At 38.4% G+C, this 12661-nt stretch overlaps 1 protein-coding gene across 1 annotated transcript in view; it reads right to left on the bottom strand.

Annotated features, from left to right (window-relative positions):
* Positions 1 to 505: 505 nt before the first annotated feature.
* Positions 506 to 12661, bottom strand: part of atp9a (ATPase phospholipid transporting 9A) — an 83187-nt gene continuing 71031 nt past the window's right edge. Inside the window, exons 27-28 of the mRNA XM_088937478.1 lie at positions 9089 to 9292; positions 506 to 4663 (exon numbers count right to left, since the gene is read on the bottom strand). Coding sequence (XP_088793604.1) covers positions 4527 to 4663; positions 9089 to 9292 — 341 coding nt within the window. The 3' untranslated portion in view covers positions 506 to 4526. The remainder of the gene's footprint in view (positions 4664 to 9088; positions 9293 to 12661) is intronic.

The following is a 12661-nucleotide window of genomic DNA, read 5'->3' as shown; positions in this document are numbered from 1 at the left end:
TAGTCTTGAGTGACAGCAATTTGGTTAACATACATGAAAGGAAATCTGACAACAGAATTGCAATAGAAGTCACGTCACCTGTGTTTTCCAGGAAAATCAGGAGATGACTGAAAGAGCCCTATGAAACCAACAGGAACACAGCAACCTTATGTACAAACAGCCATTTTTTACACTTTGCAAAATGAGATTGAAGGAATTAGGTCCAGTGAGACATAAGGCTGATACGTTCACAGATAACTCCTCTTGGAAACTAGCTGACTTCAAACGGGATCAAAGAAACAAAAGTTCACTTGGTGAGCAATGACGCTTTTAACATCAGACTGGGTGAAAGTGCAGTATAATGACTAAAAGGGCTGGTGTAAGTCTTAGTGTTTTCATAATCATAAGGGTCCAGTTTCTTCCCACAGTCCAAAGACATACTGGTAGGTTACCTGGCCATCCACACTCTTAAGACATGGGGAGAAATATTCAAACATTTAAAATGAATCTATGATGCAGGCTAAAATACAAGAAAAACATCAAATTAATTTATTACCAATACTCATTAATACAATCACTTTTTTATCTGACTTTTTTTATGCAATTAACAACAACACAACAATAATAAATAAAGGCCAAATAGTATTTACATCTGAGCAGTTCACTCCACCTTAATAGTATTAAAAAAACAGCAACACAAAGAACACATTTCATTCAGACACAAGGTTTACATTGAAACATTGGCACAACCTAGATCTTGAAAGCCTGTGTCCACACTAAGAACAGGAACAGAGAGACAAGAAGACGTCCTTTCAAAAACAAAACACAACCCCCCACTTGCCAAGTGAAGACTCTCTGGTTTTGAAAAAGAAAAAAAAATGTTCTAAAAAAAATAAGAAGGCGGCTCAGAGACACTTAAGTTCAACTTTAGAGGAGATCTCATCAAACTTTGAGAGCAATAAACATTTTGTCTTGAAACGTACAGTATTCTACTATTCACAAAAAGTGCATACACATTTGTCCTTTTTGTTCGGTTATTTACATCATCCCTTAGTGTAAAGTTCACAGAAAGTGCCCACGGTATGGACAAGAGCAACTTTTAGGTGTACATTTTTAAAAGCTTAGATACAATACGCTGAGAACAAAATTCATTCATGAACAGATCTGCTTTCCTCCGAATGAAAGGAGCAAATAACCGTCAAATATTCATTTTCCCACTTAAATAAATCTGTCAGACCTTTTACCATTTTGGCAAATGTGAGTCTCCGGGTGCAGAAACTTCTAGAGAACAGCACACAACGTGATGATTCAATCTACCGCCCCTAAGAGATGAAAGGTGATTATGAAGTTACCATTCCTTGTTTCTTTTGGCTGAAAAGTACTAGTAGCTGGGGGTGGGGGCATTATCATAACCATAAACAGAATAATTGCAGTTACAACCTCCCACATGCCACATCTACTGAATCATGCACTACTGCAGTATGGCTAACATGCACGTCACAAGGAGCCACAAGGCAGGGACAAAGGCTCCAAAACAGCTGCATGAAGCACATCTGGATCAAGGACAACAGTTTCGCTTTGAACAATACCATCTGTCCCCAGGCCTTCAAGAAGGAAAGGAATTCAAGATCACCCTTAGCATCACCGTGCAAAAAAAAACCCCAAAACTGCAATAGTCATAATCGGACCATTACAGCCACAGGTCGCATGAAGTACAGTTTTATTAAAACTGTATTCAAAATAGGGGTTTTCTCTGAGCAAAAACAATGCGGGAACAGTGAATGCTGTGTATACTAAAGTTACCCTTTGTGAGAGCAAGTCTTGTACGCCGACACCTGATGTTGCACTAAATGCCCGGTGGAATATTTGATATTCTCCCATGCGGTGTACTGAGCTTTTTTTGATTTGAGCAAAATCGCCGTATACTCAGATCGTTTCAAGTTTCATTTGGAAATTCTAAAAGTGCTTTTTTTTCAGTCCTTTAGGAGATAACACCATAAAAATAAATAACCAATGGTGTGAGAAGGAATAATCTTTTATCTAAAAATGAAGTGTAAACAATAAGAAGTTATATTTAATATATAAACTATACATATCAACAAAATCAACCACTGCATTTACACTAAATAGAGCTACAATATGTCATCTTAACTGCCTGCAAAACACTTTTTAAATTATCTTTGTTGGTTGTGTTAGACCTTCCTCTTTCCTTATTGATACACACTACCGATACTGAGCCTTTTAACAAATGTGCTTTTTTGGACACAACACTGTAAACTTGCATATTTCAAAACCTATGCTTGCTTAGGGTTTTGATCACCATTAAATGACAATTTAATATTTAATATTTAAATTACTTGGCAACCCAATAAGACAAGGAGCGCCCATAATAGTCAAAAAGCATTTCAATTTCAAATCGAAAACAATCTTTTGAGACAGAAAGCATTGCAATCTCCCGTGGTTTGCTCATATCCTCCAAAGAGGTCCGTTTAATTGATGCTATTCACGGATTTGAGAATGGCCGTGACATCATCATAAAGTTAGTTTAAAAAATAGGGATAAAATAAAACAGAATAAGAAGAGAAACAGACCAGGCCATTCTATTGCAGGGGCTGGAGCAGATATTTGGATGAGGTGCCTGCACATCTCAGATAGACTGGAGACAGTCTTGTTGAGGACCATCCAAGCTGGCTTAAATGGCACAGGCCACTGTCCCTCTTAAAAGAAAATGGTCATTCACTTTTAAATCCCTGGCAGGCTCACAGTTTAGCCAGCCGCTTGCAATGAATTTGAAAGACACCCCTCTCACTCTAACGCAAGATATTCCACATCTTCATCTTCAGTGGCACTCCATATGTTATCCATTTGCAAAGTAAGGCGGAATGACGAGGCAATTACAACCCACAGCACAGCAGAAAACCCGAAGCTTTTGTTCAGCGCTGTTTATGACCGAGGCTTGCAGCCAAAGCCCATTACAATCCTGGAAAAGGGTTCCCCCTGACAGGATCAGGCCTTGCAAAGCCAGTTGCCTAGGGTCATAAATTTATTGCCAGTAATTCACTATATTCTCCTTAAGTCTGAGGTTTACTTATATTAGTTTCACAATGAAGTCCACTTTCAGTGTCACACTTTCTCCTGCACTGCATTCCCTTTGTGGGACACTGTTGTCAGAAGCTTGCAGAACACTTTCTGTGAGCTTTCTGGTTATTTTTGTTCCAAAAACAAAAGCTTGCATACACCCTCAAGGAAAGATAGCACAGGATGCACATCAGCAAGATTGCTTCAAATAAAAGCAATTCATTCACTTTTCTGAAGGTATTCATGGTTTCTCACTGTTGCACCGTTGTAAGATTTGATTTTAAAAGCTAAAAAGTTTTTCAGATGTTTGTTTCCAGGTATCTGCTGTGTTTAATAATTAATTGACAAGAGCTTATGTCCTTGTAAGTGAATGCAGAGGTTTTTGTTGGAAAATAAAACAAGTTTGATATATTTGATATATTGTCTCACAAAAGTATAAGTACATTAATATATTATTCAATATCTATCTGGATCATCTTCAATGTGATAAATACAATGCAAATCCTTTAATGCATGGATAATTGCCAGGTATTTACATACAGTACACCATCTTGAATTCAACATTCTGTGCAAAAATGAAAAAGTATAAATGATCACCACAAAGGAAATTATGTAATGCATATGACTTCTTCCTGTGCAATGACAGAGAATTAAATTTATAGAAACCACTCAAATCTACCTTTCTTAGCATCTCCTTCAAGGAATTAAGAGACTGACTAAAATGTTTTGTTCATTGTTTTTTCCCTATTTTAAATAAATGTTTTTAAAAAGAAAAAGTTCCACTGCTTCAAAAGCCTAACTGATTTTCAAGACAGAGCACCTTCAACTCAGGTTTCCAACTGAAAGTTTGCAAAATCAACACCACAACAAGAAAAAAATAACTTTTTATCAAGTCTCCTTATTCCTATCAGCATTAAAACGTACATTTGTCAAATTCATACGGGACAGATAATAAACCAAGGAAAAGGCAAGTAAGTTGAAAAGGTTTATTTGTTGAGAGCTTTATCAGCCCACAAACATAAAAAAATCTTCTTTTTGGGTTGTGCCTTGCTTTTAAAAAGGTTAATTCCTGGTTAAACAGAACTGAAAAAGCTATGCTGAGTGTGAGGTTTTGAAAAGCTTCAGAGAGAAAAGGAACCTTTCTCATGTCATCACCATGTGAAGAAGTCATAGACCTTACACCTCACTCGAGTGGAGTCTTCAAACACAGGAGCCCAAGGTGTCTGTACCAGGCTATCAAGATGGCACAAATCACATCTGAAACACATGTATCCCATATAAGTTTAAAGTTCACCTCTACATTTTTCACTTGTCCTCCAAAGTTCCCTGTTCCCAAATGAGCTGACATTTGCAAAAGAAAACCACCAAGGCGCATCAGTAGACACCAAAGCATGGCATCAGTTGAACTTTCTCTAAGGATTCCTCAAGGCGAGGGTCTTCAGCACCGGGCAGAACCTGAACTTGCAGCGTTAAGAGGTGAGCTTGGAGTAGCTGGGTGGGGAGAATCGTCTCCTCAGGTATTTGAGAATGTAGAGAGGCAGGCAGCTCACCAGCGTGATGACCGTCACCTTCCACACAAACGATAAGGTGGCAATGAAGTAGACATCTGTGGCAAGAGACAAAGACCACAAATGCTCATCACAGCTCTTCAGAATAAAAATAAAAAAAAGTCAAAAGCTGAATAGAAAGTATACAGACACAGGCTTACTTCTTACAATTAAGATCTCTGCTAACAGATATTTAGCTCATTTTGTTATATGTACTACCAAAACGAATCCTAGACAACAGCACTACTAGGCAGATTATAGATGTTCCAGTTTAATGGGTGAATTTAATGTGCCCCACATTACAGTGTAAAGGAAAAGGAGGACATCGCTGCAAATGACAAAAGACACAGGACTTCACAAAAGCCTGGCCCTGGTTCATCTTTACAGAGGAGGAATCTTGGATCAACCTCCTCTCAGTTCCTCCTGCTCCTCCATCTGGGAAAAAGCTGCCTGGGCAGAATTCCATATCCCGAGAAGACACCGATTCCAAATTAAATTCCAAGACGTGGCCAGATGCGTTTTTAGTTTTGACTTAGTTTCATATCGAATGAAATTCAAAAATAAAGAAGATCTGTTTCAAATGATTAGTTATCGGTGTGCATAGGTAAGTCAGCCACAAAATCTCCTGAACCATCTATCTAAGCGCTTTGAGAAGCCACCTTTAAAGGCGCTATATAAAATAAAGTTTATTATTATTATTTTGCCTTTCTTAAATAATGATAAATGGCTCATGTTCACTTTAGCAGAAGAAAAGAGGAGGTTAAATGATCCATTATCTGTGATAAATTCCATTAGAAATCAGATCAGTACCATGGGACTGTATTTTGATGCACATCAAAGCTTGCTGAAATCCATTTTCAAAGGTTGATATTATAAGGCATGAATGATCTTTGCTTAAGTGTTAGCGACATTTCAAACAGCTCTCCTTTGATGAAAGGACACACAGAACATTTGTGAGCTTAAAGGTCAGACCTGATTCACCAAATGTGTGACACACGCTCCTGACAAAGATCAAGTTCAGACAACATGTGTCTTGTTTGTTTTTTTTCATGGCAGGAAAAACGTGCCAAATCAACGTTTTGTGTGACAAATCACACCACAGAAGCCAATAAGAAAAGGCAGCTTTTGAAAGAACATTGGCTACAACTGTACTCAAAAATAGAAAAGAAACCCAGGGAAAGCAAATTAAAGGAAAATGGACTAATAATCTAGTGATGGTTTACAAAAACAATGAAAATGTCAAATTGTATCGCAATCTGTAGAATGCTCGAGTAGTTACGGAGTTTATCGTGAAATTCTGTAAAGCTGGTGGTTACCATCTTTTTGCAACAGGGTCAACATTTTACAATATTTTTTAACCACAAGCTTGACCGGTGAGCAACAATGAAGTCAAACTTTTAAAAAGAAAAAATGATAAATACCCCCCTTAGCTATTGCTTAATGCAAGTATGAATAATTATGTCTAGGATTCACTGGGCTTACATTGCAAATTGCGTATAAAATGTATTATTCATACAAAAAAATAAAACTACGTCCTTCATGGACAGCATGGTTAACTACAGGGTGTCTTAAAGTAACAGTAACTATTTCCTTAATAGTATGATCATCCCGTGTGTATTTAGTTTATATTATTTTGGAGCTCAGTTTTTAAAGATAATTCTAAAATCATCTGATGCCTGGAGTGCGCAGTTTGCCAAATAGTCTTTCTTTTTGCGCACTTGCTTGTTGCCAGGGTTTATTCTCAAAGTTTGGACGACAGGTTGTACAGATTTACAATGATAATGTGTTGGTACCAAAACGATCCAGTTTCTAGCCCCACTGTAAACTCCTCCCCAAAGCTTCTGTGCTGGTACACTCCTGCACAGAGAAATACTGTACTTCAATCAGCAGGAAAGTTTTTTCTTCTTGATATTCTTATTTTTAAACTGAATTCATGTGTTTCTCCCTTTGTGCTAGATGTGGTTACAAAGGTGATGCTGAGTACTGCTCTTGCTTTAACACTGAAAGCTCATATTAAAGGCATGCCCCCATTGTGTATCACAGGATTTTAAATCCATCAAAAAGAACTGAGCGTCCCCTAATTCATTAACTGCATCAGTAACACATCAATAAGGGCTACGTTACTTAATCCTAATCAATAATTAAATATCAATAGTTTGTCCCCCGTCTAAAGTATGACATTGCGTATGGGATCTGCAAAAACTCACTTGTAGAGCGATCTAAAAGAACACATCTGCAGTTGATCTGGATTTGAGAGACAGGTCAACCTTTGGCATTCCACACTCAAAAGGTTATAGAATGCTGCCTTGGTCCCTCAACATTGAATTGAATTAATTAACTTTTATTTCCCTTAAGGGAATTCCCTTTGCACATCAAGCGCTCATAAACATAACCTGTACATCAATTACACAATACAACAACAGTACAATACCATAGTACAAAACGGCATTTAACAAAGTCACTCAATCAAGACTCTTCCAGTAGCATACGATTACAAAATAGAAAGTAGTTTGTAAAGATTCTAAAAACAAACAAAAACATACTACATTCCCCATTGTGCTTAACAGCAGTTTTGCTCTCAGTGGGCAAATGTATACTTGCATTCCATCTCGAATATAGAATGTGGTTTATATTGGAGACTAGACTGTACTCATGGGAAGCCTATTCAATCTGAAGGCCATTTTCTTTATGCTGGTGGCATTTCAGACTTTTTCACTTAAAGAGTTTCTGGATTGGGATCATCCTCATCACCACTGTCACCTTGAAATTAAACCTCTTTATGTCATAAAAAGAAAACTAAAGCTTTCAAGCTTTATCGACTGGGCTGGACTCATGTGCACTGAAAGATTTTGATTTGAATCCAAAGAAAATTTGATTAAGCGTTAGGGCAAAACAGCAGTGAAACAGAACTAAGAGGGGCTGACTCACAGGGGTGTGTAACAGACCTTGATTTATCACACTCTCAAGCAAATCATCTGTTCAGTGTTGAAACATAAAGCTAAAACACACTGGAAGAAAACAAGGATTATTAAAATACACAAAAGTATTTACTGGATCCGGCCAAAGTAGGGTCCGGCACCTATATATAGTTAATAACATTTGTTGGGAAATAAAGGGCAAATAAACCTAAAATAAATACTGTAAGTATTGTTTCATTAAGAAAAATCATAAAAGAAATTAAAAAAACACTTTTTAAAAATAGTTTTTTTAATGAAAGAGAATGCAGTGTGACATTTTGAGTCACAGAAATAAAAAAAATCAAGAAATTCAAGAAAAAAAATGAAAAAATTATAATTAGTATGTTGACCTTTTTTATTATAATTCTCAAGAGGTGCTTTTTGCTTCTCTGATAAACACAATGGCCTTGGCAATATTAGATCTACAAGGCAGGAAATTAAGATCACACTGAGGAATTTCCCCTTTAATACTCTATTCAACGTCAGACCTCCAAATTACAGTTCAATCCAACAACACAGGGGACAAACAAACACTACAGGCATTTAAAGCATTCACAGATTTAAGAGAACGGACCTTAAATACTTCCCTTCTGATGAGTTATATGATAAAAATGCAGGACAACAGGATCATAAATCAAATAAATAAGTGCTAATATTTGCTAATGTTCGTCATATTAAAAGGCAAGCCTCAATTTCTCCTCTCCAACTCAATTTCTTGATCCAGACATAAATACGCTGGAGTGCAATAAATATTGGTCCCTATGATTGACTTTCATTATGGAGTGAACTATCTGGGGAAAAAAAAAAACTCTTTCAGAAGAGTTCAGGAATTACCATGCACAGAAGTTTTATTTCAAATTCTAAATCTGAAAACTTGACACAGTCAAGTGAGAAATCTAGTGCCTTTATGCCCATTGTCCATTTTCTCTTATTTTTTCAGTAGTTAATCTTCCACTGGAAGACAACCAAATTCTTCAACAAAAGTTTACAGTTTTCTTTACAGTTAGACTGTACAAACGCAATTCTCTGAATTCAATTTTAAAAAATCTAATCCCAGCAGACAGTGGTCTGTTTCACTGTAAAAATGCCACAAACTCATACTAGGCTCCAGATATTTGTATTGATATGCCACATCCTTTTTTTTTTAATTCAAAAGAACATTTTAACTACCCACTGCTAGGATTGACTAGTGTTAACAACTATGTTAAACCTAAACTATCTCATAAGTTACCCCACTTTCCTATATAAAATATAATGTTACACCAATGAGCTTTACTTCTATGCCTTAGCAATATTGCCACATCAATAAGGTAAAGCATGCAATCAGATTATCTGCATAAAAAAACAGTGGATCACTCACTTTAAATAGGAATGTGTGATGCAAGAGCTGTATAACAAAGGCATAAACATACATCTGCATTGGTAGCAGCTCAACTAGAAAATGCGTCCAGAAGCACAGGAGATCCCCAGATAAAGACGAAACGCAATGCAGTCTTCTCAGGGCTGCTGGAGAGCTGGGAAACTTACCAATGAACTCATGCAGGAAGACGAGGGAGGCGATGTAGCAGGCCAGGCTGAGCAGCTCGGCTACGATCATCAGCCAGTGCCAGGTCTGGATGGTGAGGGCCACCATGAGCAACTCAGTGAGGATCAGCGAAGTGAAGGAGATGGCCACAATGTGCACGAACTCCGACTCAAACAGCAGCAGCGCGCCATACATGATGATGCTCCCTGGGGGAATCGAGACACACACACACAGAGGAAGAACACAGGTGTTGATCTCAAGCCAAGATCCAAATAACACAGCCACAAGACAATCAAATGATTGTCCTCCGTAGCCCTGCTTTCTGGGACTCTAAGTCATATTCCCACACAAGGATATCTCCCCAGGCGATGATCCAGTAAGAACCCAGAGAATCTGAGGAAGAGCAAGTCACACTTTGCTGAAATATTCCATACTTTCCCAAACCTTCCTTCCACAGTGGAATCCATCAAAAAAGTAAAAAGAAACCTAGAAGTGTTTCTGTGATGTTCATGTTTTTTTAATGATTCTTCTAATCTTGCATTTGTACTTCAGCTATGGACAATCTTTACACGATTTTAAGATTGACTGATCGCGATGATGATCCAGCCTGTGTTTCCCGAGTGGCACAAATGATGCAGAACTGAAGGTTAAAACCTACAGTCCTAAAACTGGCAGCTCTACAATGAGCTGTAACATTAGGCAACTTCAGCTGGAATTCCCCAATCAGTGGTACACAAGTGTTCAAGTGTGGCATTACTTCATGGCTTGAGGCAGCAAGGACAATCCTGGATTGCTGTACAACGGTTGCCAGTGAAAGCTCTCCCACTTCTCCTGAGGGAGTGTTGAAGTTGCACAGCATGACAAGTTCTGGATGGTTGGGACACATGCATGTGCCAGGGGACAGGTGGTACAACCCTCATCCTCCCCCATAATGGTATGTAAGAGGGTCATAGCAGCAAAGCTACTTTGGTGAGTTCAAAAAAGGGGTAAGAAGGGAGAGATAATGAATGGAAAATATATTTTTAGAACTAAATCTTCAGGAAATATATAATTTTACATGTTCCAACCCTGTTCTCCCCACGTTTGCGTGGGTTTCCTCCCACAGTCCAAAGACACACTGGTACATTAATTAACTTCTGGGTAAATTGCCCTTGGTGTGAAAGTGTGCGTTTCTGTGTCTATGTGTGCCCTGCGATGACTTGGCATCCTGTCCAGTGTCTATCCTCTATTCTTGCCGAGATAGGCTCAGACTCCCCTGCGACCCTAATTAATTGTCCATGCCCAGCTACTCAACCACTGAGCTTTTGACAGACTACAAGCTCCACTGCACCTGACAGGAGAGCAGCACGTCTCTCACTGACATCACTGCAAGCCTGGCAAGTAACACGATTGTCTGTTCTCTGAAAACCTGGATGACTAATCCCTGCCCTATCCTCCCATTTGGGCTCTGCCAAAACAGCCTGGGGAATCCTGGTTATGGTCAGCTAGTGACATGACAGAGAATAAAACAGATAAAGGAAAGAATCTCAGCTAATTTCTGTCTGCAAGGTCTGAGCATCATTAGTCAGCAACTTTTCCTGTTCACAGTTCTTGACATGTGACCCTAAACGGTTTGTCACCAACTTGACCTTCTGCAAGTCATTTTGCTACTGTAGTTAGTTTCAAAGCATGACTTTGCATTCTCTCCACTAGTTTTAAAAAGCAATAATTTTCATGCTTTTTAACCACAAAATTAATGAAGATAACTGAGGCAGTTGAACACAAGAGCTGCTAAATACTTTTTCAGGTCCAATACGAAACAAATCCAATTTACAGCCTTGCTTGAGTCCACCGGTAATAGAAACAAATCCAGAAAAACGAGCTTTCTTAACACAGAATTAGGAACGAAAGGAAACTGTGAGGGGGTGGCTGGTGGGGAGGATGAAGGGAGTGGTACTGTACATTTGCAGCTTGAGTAAGTTTCGGGGTATAATTTAGAATAGCACTGGATACACCTCCAAGGACAAACAGCCTGTTTTGAAGGATGACTGTAAAAAAAAACAAAACACTTTGGTTCTTTTGAGAACAACAGCTTTTGAACCAGTCAAAACCAAAAACTGCTGATAATTACAAAAAAAAGAATAACAAGTGTGTGGGAGAGCCACAGAAGAGGCAGAGTCTTCGCCAGAGTCTTATGATGTCTCAGTGCAAAGGTGGGGGGCAGGGGAGGTTGTTATAACTGCTGAACTGGTTTTCAGTCAATTTCCATTTACCAGGACAGCACTCAAGGTGATTAAGACATCCCTTTCCCCTTCTCACACACCCACACACAAGCTGCCGAGTCCTCATCCAGCGCGCGAGCAAAGCATTTTCATTTTTTAACGAGGGGAGGTTTCTGTGTTGGGCCTGTAGTGCAAGAAACAAATGAAAAAGCTTTTCAAAATACACATCCTTGCAGGCACATGTATTGTCAGTCAGCTAGCAATCGCGCTTCCTGATAAACGGACATCACAGGACCCCAATGAAGACAACCAGGAGTAAAATAATTCAGAATCTTAAAAGTATATCAGTTAATGTAGCCTCCATCTAAGAGCTGCAAATAATGTGCACAACGTACTTGCAAATTGTGTGCTTCAATTTAAATGAGAAAGAAAAGGTGTGTGCTTCTTCCATTTGAGAACAAATGTCATAAGATTTCATGCAGCCGATGACTCCATTGCTTTATGATGAAGCACTTTGTGCTGTATGCACTGCAAACTACATTACATTTCTACATAGGTGGATCGAGCTGTGTTGTCTCTAACACATTACACTACTGCAGGAATAATGCAAACTCTTTTCAATACAGCCTAAGCCTGGAGTAGACATGGTGCCCTAAATTGCCCCTAAATCAGGAGCAAAATCGAAGGAGCAAACACTTCTGTTCACTGGAGCACCTTGTAACTTATTAATGGCAAAAATACATTAAAGCTCCTTTTTGTAGAAAAACAACTTTTTATTATTCATGAGTGATACATACTTTATATATAACACATGTTGAATTATCAGAGCCAACTGCCAGACTTTACTACACGTTTGCATTAAAGGAGCGCAGTTTAATTAAAACCAAACAGAAAATGTAGGAAGTTATGGGTGTTCAGAAAATGGGAACAAACAGGCTACAAGACCACTGTGGAACAGCAGTACCTGTTCTCTAAATGTGTCCATTGGGGAAAGATATTGGTCTTGATTGTTTATTACTTCTTGTTTCTTACCGACAGTAGCTTCAAATACCAAGTCCATAAAATAAAATAGGAAATATTTACCTTCTCTTAAATTCAAACAAATTGAGTCTAATATATTGCAGTCAACAAGCAGCAAGAAGCCCTTAAAATGAAATGTAATTCTTCCCCCCATGTTGCTCAAGTTACGTAAGTAACATAACTGCATTTAACGGTTTCCAAGGTTAAAATCCTGACCATTTTCTACAATACAGTTTTGATGTCTAGCCCCTCTAACCTCTTGATTCAGAGAAACAAAAGAAGAAGCAACAGACAAGATGACAAAATCATCCTTTATGCCAGTTCCAGTTTATATTGACTTCAGTACAAACATAT

The sequence above is a fragment of the Atractosteus spatula genome, chromosome 19 (genome assembly GCF_055471065.1).
Source record: "Atractosteus spatula isolate fAtrSpa1 chromosome 19, fAtrSpa1.hap1, whole genome shotgun sequence".
Lineage (NCBI taxonomy): Eukaryota > Metazoa > Chordata > Actinopteri > Semionotiformes > Lepisosteidae > Atractosteus > Atractosteus spatula.
Note: the sequence above shows the minus strand (reverse complement) of the source record. Positions and strands in the feature narration are given on the sequence as shown.